The 15,320-nt window shown below is 35.3% G+C and overlaps 1 protein-coding gene across 1 annotated transcript in view; it reads left to right on the top strand.

The window, feature by feature from the left end:
- The window catches only part of DPY19L2 (dpy-19 like 2), a 102,919-nt gene that overhangs the window by 31,207 nt on the left and 56,392 nt on the right, over positions 1–15,320 (top strand). The window contains exons 7-9 of the mRNA XM_058569085.1: positions 3,555–3,612; positions 5,312–5,403; positions 7,580–7,679. Coding sequence (XP_058425068.1) covers positions 3,555–3,612; positions 5,312–5,403; positions 7,580–7,679 — 250 coding nt within the window. The remainder of the gene's footprint in view (positions 1–3,554; positions 3,613–5,311; positions 5,404–7,579; positions 7,680–15,320) is intronic.

Here is a 15,320-nt window from a genome sequence, read left to right as displayed (position 1 = left end):
AAGAAACAAGTGTCCTTGTAGGCAGATCACATGTTTTTATGTAGAAAATTCAAAAAGATCTGTGAGTAAAGTATTAAAATAATAAGAAAACATATATTGTTACTGGATATAAAATTAATACACAGACATTGTAAATCTATACTTTAGCATCAAGCAGAAAATGAAATTTTAGAAAGATTCCATTTAGAATAGCATTGAAAGCATGAAGTTCTTAAGAGTAAATCTATCAAAAAACATATATGACCTCTATGGGAAAATTGTAAAACTTTATTGAGAGACATTTAGGAAGACGTAAGTAAGTAGAGGGACATACCGTGTTCATGGATTGAAAGACTCGATATTAAAAAGATGAGAGTTATCCTAATTGATTTATAGACTCAGTGCACTACCAACTTTGTTGACCTTGATGAGCTGATTTTAAAATTATTGAGAAATGCAAAGGGCCTAAAATGGTTGAGATATTCTTGAAGAAGATAGAAGGACCTGCTTGATATTAATCATTTCTGTATTATAAGGGTAATGTAAATAAGACAATGTGATATTGGCATACAGATCAACAAATAGATCATTGGAATAAGGTAGAGCCCAGAAGCAGAAATGTGCATTTAAAGACACTTGATGTATGACAGAGCAGATATTGCAGATGAGTGGGTAAGGATAGGCTTCTCAATAAATGGTGCTGGAATAATTGGGAGATCATATGGAACAAAGAGAAGTTGGAGCTGTATGAAAAATAAATTATAGTTGGATTAAAAGCTCAAATATGAAAGACAAAATTATAAAATGTTTAGAATGTTATATAAGAGAAGATCATCAGTAACTTGGGCTAAGGAAGGATTTCTTAAGCAGGGTACAAAAGTCCAGCCATAAAGAAAAAAACTAATAAATTTGATGAAAAGAATTTAAGTTCCTCAAGACACAGAATGAAAAGATAAGCCACAAACTGGGAAAAGCTACTGCAAAGCATATACCCAACATAGTATACAGACATCACATTCGTTAATTTGACAAATATTTATTGAATGCTTACTGTGACCAGGAGCACTATTCTAGGTGCTGGGAATACAAAACAATCTTTGTCCTCCTGAAGTGTATATTCTAGGGGCTAGGCAAAGACTAGGAACACAGCCCAATAGAAAAATGGGCAAAATATTTATGAACAGACATTTCCCAGAAGAAGAATTCCAAATTACCAATGAACATATGTGAAGTTGAACACCATTATTACTTATCAGGAAAATACAAATTTAAATCACAATGAGATACTATTTCACATCTACTAGATTAGCAAAAGAAACTTTAGTACTACTATTTTGGAAAAATGGCGTGCATTATCTAGTAAAGTTGAAGATGTAGATAACTTATAACTCAGCAATTCCAATTTAAAGTATATATGCTTAAGAAACTCTTGCACATGTACACCAGGAAATATGTACAAGAATATAGCAGCATTGTTTGTAATAGCTCCAGAGTGGAAACAACTCAAATGTCCATCAACAGAGAAATGTGCATATTGTAGTTTATTAATATAGTGGAATACTATACAACAATGAGAATGAATGAGCTACAGCTACACACATCACCATGGATGAATCTTACAAGTACAATGTTGAATGAGTGAAGGCAGGCACACAAAAAAAATACTGCATACTTCCATTTGTATAAAGTTTAAAAACAGATTAAAGTAAATGATAGTATGATATGTATATAGAAGTATTTATATTGATAGGATAGTGGCTCTCTCGAGGTGGCAAGTGGGGACTAAGGGTGCGACCAATTTTCTATTTCAATGATGTATGGCAGTTACAAGGATGTTCACTTTATAATTGTTCTATAAACTATGTAGAAATTTTGACGCTTTTTTCTATATGTATACCGTATAGGAAAAAAACATTTATATGAACTCATCACAGTATTTTGAGGGCAAAGGATTACTGTGAGATTATGTTGGCAGGCTTTAAAATGTTCTGTTCTTGAAAGTGGTTCGTACTTCTTATGCTTTTTTTAATACGGAAAATGTTACACAGGACTAAATCTTTTTTAAAATTAATATTTTTCATTCAGAGAGCTACCTGAGAGGTGATAGTCTTCTCTAAATTGGTTACAAAGTTCTGGAATATCAAATACATTACTAGGCTCCAGGCTTTAAGGAGAATATGTAGATAAAACGTGTTGGCCATAAAAGTGTCACCAAGACCATGAGGAGATTGGAAACTATGGCATATGAAAAACAAAAGAAATAGGAAATCAGGGAGAAATTTTGTATTTCTATCCCTGGTCACCCTCCCCCACTGGCACTGACTTGGAAGGTAGATATTCCATTTCTGTTTTTTTGGTGGTAAATGATAAAATGTTGACATCCATATCTAACTTGATCAAGTCTAAAATTAATTGATATCTTTCCTCTTCTGATCAATACAAGGAATTTTAGAAGACTTTGCTTCAAAACAGCCCTTCACATCTTACAGTTATCACCACAGTTCAAAACTCTGTTACCCTCCACAGCAGTCATTATTGTTACTGTTTATATTGTCAAATCTTGCTCAGATTTAGCCACATGTTCCTAGTTTCTATATGCAGCATTTGTTCTTGCTTCTCACACTTTACTTCTCTTACTTTCTTCCTTTTCAAAGTGTATCCTTTGAATTTCCTTTTGTGAAATTCTGTACATGGTAAATCACTTCCCATTAGCTTTCCCCTGCTTGGCTTTTTAAACTCATTTCTTTTGTTTCTTCAGTCAATCAACCAATATTTACTGTCTTCCAAGTGTGAAGCTGTGGATACAGTGATTAACAACTTTAAATGGTTCTTAATCTTTGAGGATTATCAGCCCTCCTTGATCTGACTTTTGTCTTCTACATTGTTGTTTCTTTGGGACTCAACAAAAGAATGTTTGCAGTAGTTTAGGCAGTTCAAAGTTACTGCTCAGTGACACTGTTAGACTCTTTGTCTCTTAGTCACTGAAATCTCATTTCAAAAAACAAAAATTTGTCTCCATTCAGAATATTCAAAGAATGCAAGATAGACTCTGAAGTGTGTTTGTTAAAAATTATTTTATGTTCATATCTTATTTAGAAAATATTTTAAATATAATAGATGATAAAATTCAGATTACTTGATATGTACACTTTGTATGCTTGTACGTTCGAGATTAAAACATCAACTACGTGGATACTTTTGAATTTTTTTTTTTCAAAGATTCGCCCTGAGCTAACATCTGTTGCCAATCTTCCTCCTTTTTTGCTTGAAGAAGACAAGCCCTGAGCTAACATCTATGCTAGTCTTCCTCTATTTTGTATGTGAGTTGCCACCACAGCACGGCTGAAGTAGGTTCACGCAAGGGATCTGAGCCCGCGAACCTGGGCTGCCAAAGTGGAGCATGCCGAACTCAACCACTATGCCACCCAGATGGCCTCATGAAATTTTTACTTTTATTTTATGTGGTTGAGTACTATGACATTTTAAATATGATTTTAAATTCTGAGAGATGATTTTGTGAAAAACTCATTATATTTTGTATGAATTATGAATGTATACCCTTTTTTATTTTACAGTGGGACTCAGCTTGGAGGTCTAATTACAGTATTATGCTACTTTTTCAACCATGGAGAGGTTTGTTTTCTAGAAAATAATTTTTAAGAAATAGAAGGGGCTGTATAGGAACAAGGAAATATATTCATCAAAACAATATATAATTGTATATTACTTAGGATTTTGCAGTACTTTAAAGAACCTTGTGTTGTAAACTGATATTTTAATCCTGTTTATAATTTTTACATAATTAGAATTTATGACATGAAATATCTTGCCTAGTTTTTAGTATATATATACATATACATATATTTTGTAGAAAAAGGAAAGACTCTACTCCTTGAGTTCAGGCATTTCATATACATTATCTCATTTACTCCTACCAACTTTTTTGGGAAGTGGTTGTTATCCTCACAGTAGAAGATATGAAATTGAAATTTAGAGAAGTTACTTATCCAAGATTCCACATTCACTACATGATGAAGCTGGCTTTCCCATTCTACGTCTGTCTGGCTCTAAAACCTTGTTTGTTTCTATTACATCACGCTGCCTTTTCAGTGACACAAAATGCTGAATTCCGAATATAAATTAACTTACTAATTCAGCCCAATGGGACATGATCCACCTAAAAAGAGCTCATAGAAACTTTTTTAGAATACAATAGATTCATTCAACAAAATGTTGAGTATATAACAGTGCCAAACTCTGTTAGATGCTGAGAATATGGCAGTGAAAAGTGAGAGAATTTGACTAGCTTTTGGAGACAAAATATGTAATACGTTATGGCACAGGTTATAGAGGGTAGAAGTCTTTATCTATTACTATTGGGAAAGGTAGATACTTGGTTAATTTTTAAAAATGAGTTAGACAGGGGAACCATAAAAATTAATACATAAATATCTTAAATATATTAACTTAAAGCAAACAAATGCATTGTCATTCACCAACGTGTTAATGTAAAGACAAGTTCTTTTCTTTGACTATGCCAGGTGAGTAGCATTATGAGTTGACTTTCTCATACATACCATAATTTATCTTCCAAGGTTTACAATTTTGGTTCCTTAGAAGAGGAGCAATAATTTTAAGACAAATGCAACGTTATAAGTGTTTATATTCTCTCTAGAATTTCAGAATGCTTGGTACAAAACTTTTATATTATTTCACCCACTGTTTTAGAAATAGTTTTTGAGTCTATACAAAAATTTAATACCTTTATTATATGCATCATATCAGTGATTCCCAAACACTTCTAGTTGTTTTTAGAAATTTGCAGTTAACTCTTTTAAAGGTGTATTTCACAAATTCAGAGACAGTCTTAATTACTTGTAATACGTGTCTCTACCCATTAAACTTATGTACAAGCTCTCTTGGTGTTTGTGAGTGCCCTAGGTGACATTTGTCTAGATATTTTTCTGGGCATATATATATCCCAAAACCCTGGGATGCCAGGGTCCTCACTGTAGAGCTGGAATGTAGATCTGGTTTTTCAGTCCCAGAATCCTCACTGCTCCTGTACCTGCCATCTTATTTGTCCTTTGGGTTTAGTTATGCTTGACCTGATATATCTTTCTCTTGTTTCTGGACTTGCTAATTAATGGCTCTCTACCTAATGGTTATGTGCCTGTTAAAAGAGCTCAAAAAACGGAGAAGCTATACCAGGTATTCAGAAATGAATAAGCCTAGTATTAAAATTATTAAAATCATCCCACTCATGATTTTTAGATTAATAATGTTTTTTGCAATGGAACGTAACGTGAAGTAAGCATTTTATTGATTTCAGGCTACTCGTGTGATGTGGACACCACCTCTCCGGGAAAGTTTTTCTTATCCATTTCTTGTACTTCAGATGTACATTTTAACTTTGATTCTCAGGTGATTTTTATTTATAAAACAAGTCTAAATAAATTATAAGTTAATTTTCTTAAAATATACTTCAGTCTATTAAGTTATAATTACCAAATTTAAGCTCACTATCTTTTTTTTTTCAGTTACTTTAAAAATAGAGTATCCAGTTAAGAAAATAATCTAAAATTACTATGTAAAAATTGCTTTCCCCTTAAGAGTCTAGGCTACAGATTTTAGATAAGCATATTATATTTTAATAAATCAGAATGTATGTGTTCATATATATTTGGTAACAGTTCAAAAGTTTTTGAGAAACTGATACTTTTCTTTCTCAAAGCTTATGTACTCTGACTTATTGTTTTCCAATCTGTGATTTTGATGGAGCGTTAATGTATGTTCTATGAAAAAAGTGTTCTATGCACAAATGAATTTGGGAAATGCTAGATTAGATAGATAAGGAGTATATATATTCATATATTTATGACTATTTCTGAACTATTGATGTTTCTAGCAGTTCAACCAGAGTTTCATGTGAACTGTTTTTCTTGGACACATTTTTTTGTTGTTGGGATTAATTTTATAAGCATTTTAGAAATTTAAGAGATCTGAGAAACAACAAAAACATAAATAGCAGAATACTGTAAACAACTTTATGATGGAAATAAGTTTCATAGAGTGTTAGTGAGATCTCTCACTGTGTGAAGTAGTGGTAGCTCTTCTCTAAACTCCCAGGGAGCCTTGTCCTTCACTTACTAGCACCCATCAGATTCTGCCTGTATGAAAATCATTTGTGTACATGTCTTCTTTCTCTTTTAAAACTGTAAATTTGTTAGTCAACCACACACAATTGTCTGCATATACACTTAGTGTATTAAAATTCCACTTGAAACAGGGACCATGCCATATTTATCTCTTTAACCACAGAGCGCTTAGCACACTGCCATGGAGATATTTAAGGCTCTTATATGTTAGCTTGAAGAAGGTAAATAGTGGCATACTAGGTGGCTACCAACCTTGAGAAAGGGGCAGACTAACTCCTGATTTGTTACCTACGTGACAAGTTTTTTTTTGGATTGAATTTGGACTTGGGAATCTGTTCCCCATCCAGATTTCTGTGTCTTTGCTCTGCATGTTACCCTCTTTCAAAGATTATGGTGGAAGAAGCTGCCTGTTTGTTCCCACTCATTCCAGTTAAATTCCTAGAGAGATGGTTTATTTTTCATTTTTTATTTTTATAAGTAATATTAGTCTGACCAGTCAGGGGTTTCATGGAATAAAATGTGTTAATTAAACATTTAAGATGGTATCCCTGAGTACATGTGCTGTACTCTGTACCATTTAAGATGGTATCCCTGAGTGCGTGTGTTAGCCAAAAGTAATTTTTGTTTGATAAATATAAGATAACTGAGTACTTAATGAATATATTTTGTGATAATATTACTAAACAATATGAATGTATAAAGTTTTGCTTTTGAAAATTTATGTAACATAGTACAAGGATTTATCAAAATCCATTATAACCTTATAAAAAGAATAGTTACAGTTTTATTATTTACACAAAATGTTTGCATTTCTTTTTTCATATTCTAAAAGATGCTCAAGTCTTCTTTAGTAAAAAATGTTGATTACTAATATATTTCATAATTGCAGAATGGACATTAAAACTTCAATGTGCAATAGTTTGTATTCTATAATTATTCTTTCTAAGTCATTGTTTTAGATTATTTTCTTCAAATTTTTCTCATAGTTGTTAATTTATTACTTCACCAGCACTTATATTTTCTTCATTGCTGTTTGAAACATGAAACTGGTGGTATATAAAAGCTATTGCTGCTCATATGGGGTAAATATCTTGCAGTACGAAGGGTCAGTTCATGTTCTATTTTCTGACCTTCTTGCTGAAATATTAAATTTCCAGTGTCATGCATAGTTAGAGGATAATAAACTTTTATGTTTAGAATATTTACTGATAAACTAGATACAATATTTTATTTAAAGCTCTAATTTTGATTGTTTTATACTGTTTTTATAATGCAAGTATTTTAATTTCTTTTTAATGAGCTTTTAAAAGTTGACTATATTTTGTTGTCTTGTATCCAAGGTAAGGGGATAATTAGATTTCATCATTTTGCAATTAGTCTTGCTGTTTAGTGATAGATGACTTTTATGGTAAAACTTATTGATATCAATTCTCTCCATTAAGGACCTCGAACAATAGTAGACGGCATTTCATTGCACTCTGTCTTGCCAATGTTGCTTTCATGCTTCCCTGGCAATTTGCTCAGTTTATACTTTTTACACAGGTAAGATGATTTTAAACTAATTTAAGTTGAATGCAAGATGTACTTGGTGTTTCTATAGAAGTTTTAGATTGTGATTATATTTGTGCCCTAATAACTCTTCAAAATATGGAATAATTATAAAGTTTACATACATGTGTGATTTTTTAAAAATCATATAATTCTATTTTCTATTAATGTCTTGGCTAGACAGATATTAATGATCAACATGCAGAAGAATTTTTGCTATTATTTTAGTTCACAATTTTTTATGTTGGTATTTGAGATGATCTCTGTAAATCTACCTGCAAATTTTCCTTTTGCCTTGGGAATCATTTTGGATGCCAAGCTACACAACATGATAAGGGCCAATACTACGCTTCATGCTAGGGAGTTTCTGCTTTTAATCCTGCTAAATTTTGGCTGTTTTGTCTGAAGAGCAGAAGCTTATTGGACACTATTTCTCAGAGCTTTATTCATGATTTGAGTGAATTGAGACCGTATCCTGTTTCCCCAGACAACTAAGTGACTAATGGCAAGAAACTGAGCTGGGGAAGCAGAAAAAGGTCAATTTTGATGAAATTTCGTGATACTAAGATTTTCCAGTAGAACTTCTTTCCACCTAACTAACAAACGCTGATGATAATAATGTTTTTCATTGGCAGTGAGAAATTCTGCCAAGAAGCCTTGTACTGCCAGTTGTCTACAAAGAATGAAATTATAACCTCAACTTCGTTGGTGCTGCATGTTTAAAGTGTTTTCTCTGCTTTACTTCCTTATAGTTGGCCCTTTCAGGTTATAACACAGAAATTCTATGGTTTTCATTATTTGCACATGCCAACATAGTAGAATAGATTTCTAATGTGTATCACTTCCTTGCAAGCAAATTTATTAATCCAGTGGTGCTGGTGAAACTATTTAAGTAGCTCTTTTAGGTAATTTTGATATTGCTTTAATGATTTTCTATCCATTCAAAAGATATACTAGGCTTTTAGGTTTTTTTTTTCTTTTTTTATTGAGATATAATTGACATGTAACGTTATGCAAGTTTAAGGTGTACAGTGCATTGATTTGATACATTATTATATTGCAATATGATTACCACCTGATTACCATCACAATATTAGTTAACACCTCTATCAAGTCATGTAATTATTATTTCTTTTTTTGTGCTGAAAACATTTAAGATCTAGTCTCTTAATAACTTTGAGGTATATAATACAGTATTGACAATAATCACTGTGCAGTGTATTAAATCTCCATAACTTATTGATCTTCTAGTTGCAACATCTTTGTGCATTGTCTCTCTTATTCCCCCAGCCCCCAGCCCCTGGTAACCACCATTCTGCTCTCTGTTTCTATGAGTTTGGCTGTTTTAGATTCACATATAAGTGATATCATACAGTATTTGTTTGTCTCTTATCTAACTTGTTTTCACTTAGCATAATGCCCATAAGGTCCATCTGTGTTGTTGCAAATAGCAGGATTTCCTTTTTTCTCATGGCTGAGTAATATTCCATGTATGTGTGTGTGTGTATATATATATATATATATATACACACACACACATATACACACATACACACACTGCATCTTCTTTATCTTTTCGTCCATTGACAGACACTTATGTTGTTTCCATGTCTTGGCTATTGTGAATAATGCTGCAATAAACATGGAAGTGCAGATGTCTCTTTGATATTCTGTTTTTATTTCTTTTGGATATATACCTAGAAGTGAGATTGCTGGATCATATAGTAGTTCTATTTTTAATTTTTTGAGGAACCTCCATGCTGTTTTCCATAACGGCCATACCAGTTTACATTTCCACCAACAGTGCTCAAGGGTTCCTTTCCTCCACATCCTCTCTAACTGGTGTTATCTATTGTCTTCTTCTTCTTCTTTTTTTTTTTGTGAGAAAGATCAGCCCTGAGCTAACATCCGTGTCAATCCTCCTCTTTTTGCTGAGGAAGACCAGCCCTGAGCTAACGTCTGTTGCCAATCCTCCTCCTTTTTTCTTTACCCCCCAAGACCCCAGTAGATAGTTGTATGTCATAGTTGCACATCCTTCTAGTTGCTGTATGTCTCTTGTCTTCCTTTTTTTGTGTGTGTGTGAGGAAGACCAGCCCTGAGCTAACATCCATTGCCAATCCTCCTCCCTTTTTTTTCCCCCAAAGCCCCAGTAGATAGTTGTATGTCATAGTTGCACATCCTTCTAGTTGCTGTATGTGGGACGCCGCCTCAACATGGCCGGAGAACCCGGGCCGCCAGTAGTGGAGCATGCGCACTTAACCACTAAGCCACGGGGCCGGCCCCTTGTCTTCTTGATAATAGCCATTCTACCAGATGAAGGGATATCTCATGGTGGTTTTGATTTGCATTTCCCTGTTGATTAGTGATGTTGAGCATCTTTTTATGTACCTGTTGGCCATTTGGATGTCTTCTTTGGAAAAGTGTCTATTCAGTTCCTCTACTCATTTTTTGATCAGATTTTTTTGTTGTTATTGAGTCATATGAGTTCTTTGTATATTTTGGTTATTAATCTTTTACTCACTATGTGGTCTGCAATTATTTTAGTTTGATGTAGTCCCACTTGGTGATTTTTGCTTTTGTTGCTTCTGCTTTTGGTATCATAATCCAGAAAATCTTTGCCAAGACCAATGTCAAGGAGCTTATTCACTATGTTTTCTTCTAGGGGTTTTACAGTGTTAGGTCTTGTGTTTAAGTCTTTAATCCATTTTGAGTTAATTTTTGTGAGTGGTATAAGATAAGAGTTCAATTTTATGTGAATATCCAGTTTTCCTGACACCATTTATTAGAGACTATCCTTTCCCCACTGAGTATTCTTGGCTTCCTAGTCAAATATTAGTTGACCATATATGCATGCATGTTCTGGGTTCTCAATTCTGTTCCGTTGGTGTATATGTTAGTCTTTATTCCTGTACCATACTGTTTTGATTACTATAGCTGATAGCCTAATCAAGATTCTGTATAGGTTACAATCTTTTATCTTTTTTTCTCTTACTGCTTTTAGGATTCTCTTTGACTTTGATTTTTGACGGTTTCATTATACAGATCTTCCTCGACTTACAATGGGGTTACATCCTGATAATCCCATTGTAAGTTGAAAATATCAAGTCAAAAATGCATTTAATACGCCTAACCTACAGAACATCATAGCTTAACCTAGCCTACCTTAAATGTGCTCAGAACACTTACATTAGCCTACAGTTAGGCAAAATCATCTAACATAAAGCTTATTGTATAATAAAGTGTTGAATATCTCATGTAATTTATTGAGTACTGTACTGAAAGTGAAAAACAATGATTTTATGGGTACATAATGGTTGTTAAGTGTATCAGTTTTTTACCCTCATGTTCGTGTGGCTGACTAGGAGCCACTGCTGCCACTGTCAAGCATCCTGAGAGAGTATTGTGCTGCTTGTCACTAGCCCAGGAAAAGATAAAAATTCGAAGTTTGGTTTCTACTGAATGCGTATTGTTTTTGCACCATCATAAAGTCGAAAAATCATAAGTGGAACCATTGTAAGTTGGGGACCATCTGTAGAGTGTCTTAGAAAAGGTCGTTTTCAATTGCAGTGATGGGGTGATCTATTAGCTTCGTGAACTTGGGTGTTCAAGTCTCTCCCCAGGTTTGGGAAGCTCTCAGCTATTATTTCTTTAAATAACTACTTGTCCCCTTCTACCTTTCTTCTTCTAGAACTTCAATGATTCTGATATTTGATCCTTTGATGGCATCATATAGATCATGTAGGCTCCTTTACTCTTTTTCATTCTTTTTTCTTTATTCTTCTGATAGAGTTATTTCAAAGTTCCTATCCTCTAACTCACTGTTATATCTTCTGTCTGGTCTGTTCTGATATTGATACATTTTTTGTATCAATTGATGCATTTTTTATTTCATTCATTGAGTTCTTCAGCTCCAGAATTTCTGTTTGGTTCTTTTTAATGATTTCTATCTCTTTGTTAAATTTCTCATGTTGTTCATGTGTTGTTTTCCTGATTTCATTGAATTGTCTTTCTGTGGTTTCTTGTAGCTCATTGAATTTCCCCAAAACAGCTATTCCAAATTCTTTATTGGGTAAATCACAGAATTCTGCATCTTTGAGTTCAGTTTCTAGAGGATTATTGAGATTTTTCAGTAATGTCATGTTTCCTTGATTCTTCATGTTCCTTGGAGTTTTGTGTTGCTGTTTTTGCATTTGAAGTAGCAGTCACCTCCAGTCTTTTCTAGTTGCCTTCAGGTGGGAGATATTCTTTGTTGGTCCTGCTTGTATCTGGGGCTTTCTCTGACCTTGTGTGGATACACCAGCTCGATGCTTCTTGCTGCCTCTTTGTGGCAGAATTACTAAGTTGTATGTCTTTTCTAGATCTTACAACTCACCAGGCTGGCTACTGGAAACCTCTTTTGTTTTCCAGAAGGTGGCACTACAGCTCAAGTTTGTGGTTTCTCCCTTGCCCGCAGACCCTGGCCTGTTTTCTGCGTGAGCTCCTTGTCTACCAGAGCTCACTTTTGCTGCCACACTCAGGAGCATGCACAAGGAGCTGGCTGCAGAGTAGGGGTGGTGTGGGTTTAACACTCAGGGGGTGTGGGATGCCTTTGGGCCAAGTGGGGGGATCCTTGCTTGAAGTTTTCCCAGCAGCTGATGGGCAGGTTTCCTGCTAAAGTCCTGACTGCAGTCATAAGGATCCACATCCTTTTAATACCCTCTTATATTCTTATCTGCCTCTTTCTTAATCTCCTCCCTCCCCCCAGTCATGGAGGTCACACCTCACTACTTTGGGTGCTGTGGGAGAGAAATGTTTTTTCCCAGCAGTGTCCTGCACAGCTGGGGAATCCAGGCACATATTCACTGCTCTCCCTTTCCCCATAGGAGAGGTTGCCACTTGCTAGTTCAGCCCCACACTGTGCCACCTTGGAGGAGGGGCAGTGCTAGCAAAGTTCTTCTTACCTTCTCCAGTGCATCCCAACTCATATATATATATATATTTTTTTTGCTCCAGTGGAGTGTTGGAGCCTCTCCTCAGGAAGACTGGACTTCTACAAAGGGTCTCTCATTCGCATCCGTGGGTGTCTGCCCAAGTTAGTACTCTCCAGGTTTTTCCCATCTGCGGACAAGAGGGGCTGGGGACAGTTCACTGGCTCCTGCTGGTTCCACAGCCCATACCAAGGTCTGTCTGCCTATTACCCAATGCATGGGTGGGACCCTTGGCCTATGGTGCTGGATCCCACAGGGGCACTTTGTTCATGGATGGATGCCAGATTTTAGTTGTTAAAGGGGGGAACAAAATGGAGGGATGTCTTATGATGCCATGATACTGACATCACTTCTGGCTTTTCATTTTTTTTAACTAATAGATAGAGTTTTGTTTGTATGTGTGTTTGTTTTTTCATGCTAACAGAAGGATAATTCAAAGTTATTTTTCTGGGAGTATTTTAAGACTTTTATTCTTGATTATATTTTTCGTAGGTTAAGGTTAAAATTAGTTCATGTCTCCTGAACATATTGTCTGATAAATAGGGGTGAAGGAGTCAAGAATAGGCTATATTTTAAAGAAAAAATTACAAGAGACCATTGTAGAAACCCAGAATATTTGGGGTGATAGGACCTTAGATATTATCCTTCTGAAGACACTGAGAAATTGTGACTTATTTAGTAACTGGATTTTAATTTATAATATATTCTATTTTTCTTGCATTTTATTAGAGCATTCCCAGTCAGATAGGAAAGATTGTTATGACTAAGGAAAGTAAAAGGGATTAAAATTAGAAGTGATAGAGATACAAATTATTTCCAGAAGAGATAGTATTGATATATTGTATTTATAAAAAACCGGTTATCAATTTCATTTTCTTTCTTCATATAACTAGTTTTTTTGTTTGGGGTATGTATAAGGCCACATCTCTTTTAATATTTAGATTAATGTGACTCTATGCCCTTATCCTGCTTGTGACAAGATTATCTTTTTCCGTTCCTGGAGTTTCTCTTTCTTTGATAAGCACATCAGCCATTTATTTGGTCCAAGGATCAGGGCTAGATGGTTTCGCCTCACCATTGGAGCCAGAAATGGGACTGCTTGTATCTGGAGGATTCTGTAGCCATTACAGATCTGGGTACACAGAGGATGCTACCACACTGTTGTTTAGCAAAATGTTTTCCCCTTTTGCCTGAGAATTTGACCCTCAGTTAACCTTTTCGCTCTCTTCCCTTGGAAACCTACTAGTGTGTTGTGTCCATGATGTTACCAGGCACATTACTTGGTGATTGCCTAATTGCATCCAGAGTGGAAGGAATTGAACTAAGTTCTACCTGTAGGGAATGCCATAACTTTGGGCTTCCTTAAGTGAAGTAATGTTTTAAGTTGCATTTCCCTTGTGGAGGTTCCCATGGGTTATGGAGCTCCTAAGTCAGGTTGGCTTCTGCATTTGCCTGCTGTGTGTCTTCTTTTTCTGCTCTGGAGCTTCCTCAGGAAAGCTGGGGTGAGGCTGCTGTGTAGATTTCTTTGAGGGTTCCCACTGAAGAGCAATGTCTGAAGCTGCCCTGCTGACAAATCATGTTTCCTGTCCTACAGAACAGGAATGTCTGAATGAACCTGAGGCCAAGTGTGAACTTAAGACCCTCTGGCTGGCATTGACGTCAAGAACTCAGATTCACCTTCTTGAAGACAGAAAACTTCTGACAGCCGTAGATGCTGGGTGCTTCATACTAAAATTGACCTGAACTCCGTGCTTTCACTTATGAGTGGTACAGCTCTCTTTTATGTAAATATGGTCATTTTGTCTCATATCATGCGTGTGGTGCTGAGAGAGCTAAGTCGAGTCAAGGAATCTCAGCATCAGCTAAAGGCTCTCTGCAGAACTAGCCTTCTCCTAAGAAGAGACTAGAGTTCTGGCGTTGTGTGAGCTCACAAGTTCCAAGTTCTCTTGCCTGTGCTATGTGTTTGTTTTTCAAGTTCCTGGGGGTCCTGTCTTGTCAGTTTACCCACTGTTTTCTTGGAGATGTTCAAATATGGATACATCTCAGAAAAGAAAGATTTTTCCCTCAGAAGACTCCTGGTTCCCTATGAAATTTTTTTCCAGGTCCTCCCTCTTCACTGAACATCAAATTTTGCACACCAAGGGTCTGAGAAAGGAGTCTTTGTCAAGCCAAACAAACTTTGTTCAATTCAAGAAAAGTGGGTGCCTACTCACCTTTGACCTTCAAAAATAGAAGAGGCCATTAAAATGTTTTTTTCTCAGGGGACCTGATGTTTCTTCTACTAGAATTAGAGGCAGCTTCTCTTACTATAAATGTCAGCTTCTCTCTCTAAAAGTTTTGTCTGAGCTGGCATCCTGTTCTAGTAGTTGAATTTCTAGTTGATTTCTCCTTGTTAGTATGATAGTGTTTATTATGGCTACAATGGTTAAAATATAGTTTAAATTTTATATATATAAACTAACAGGGAATCAAAAATTAGCTTACAGAAGAGTTTTATGGCTTCACTTCTTAGATATAATTTTATTTAAAGTGTCTGCATTCATCTCTGATTTCAGGAACAAAATTGGTCCAAGGGTTTGACCAGATTCAAAATTCTTTTTTGTTTCCTGGAAGCAAATTTTGACCTACCATCAGACCTACTGACCTTGAGGCTAGTATCTGCAGAAAT

The sequence above is a fragment of the Diceros bicornis genome, chromosome 3 (genome assembly GCF_020826845.1).
Source record: "Diceros bicornis minor isolate mBicDic1 chromosome 3, mDicBic1.mat.cur, whole genome shotgun sequence".
Classification (NCBI taxonomy): Eukaryota; Metazoa; Chordata; class Mammalia; order Perissodactyla; family Rhinocerotidae; genus Diceros; species Diceros bicornis.
The sequence above is the reverse complement of the archived record's forward strand: the minus strand, read 5'-3'. Positions and strand labels throughout refer to the sequence as shown.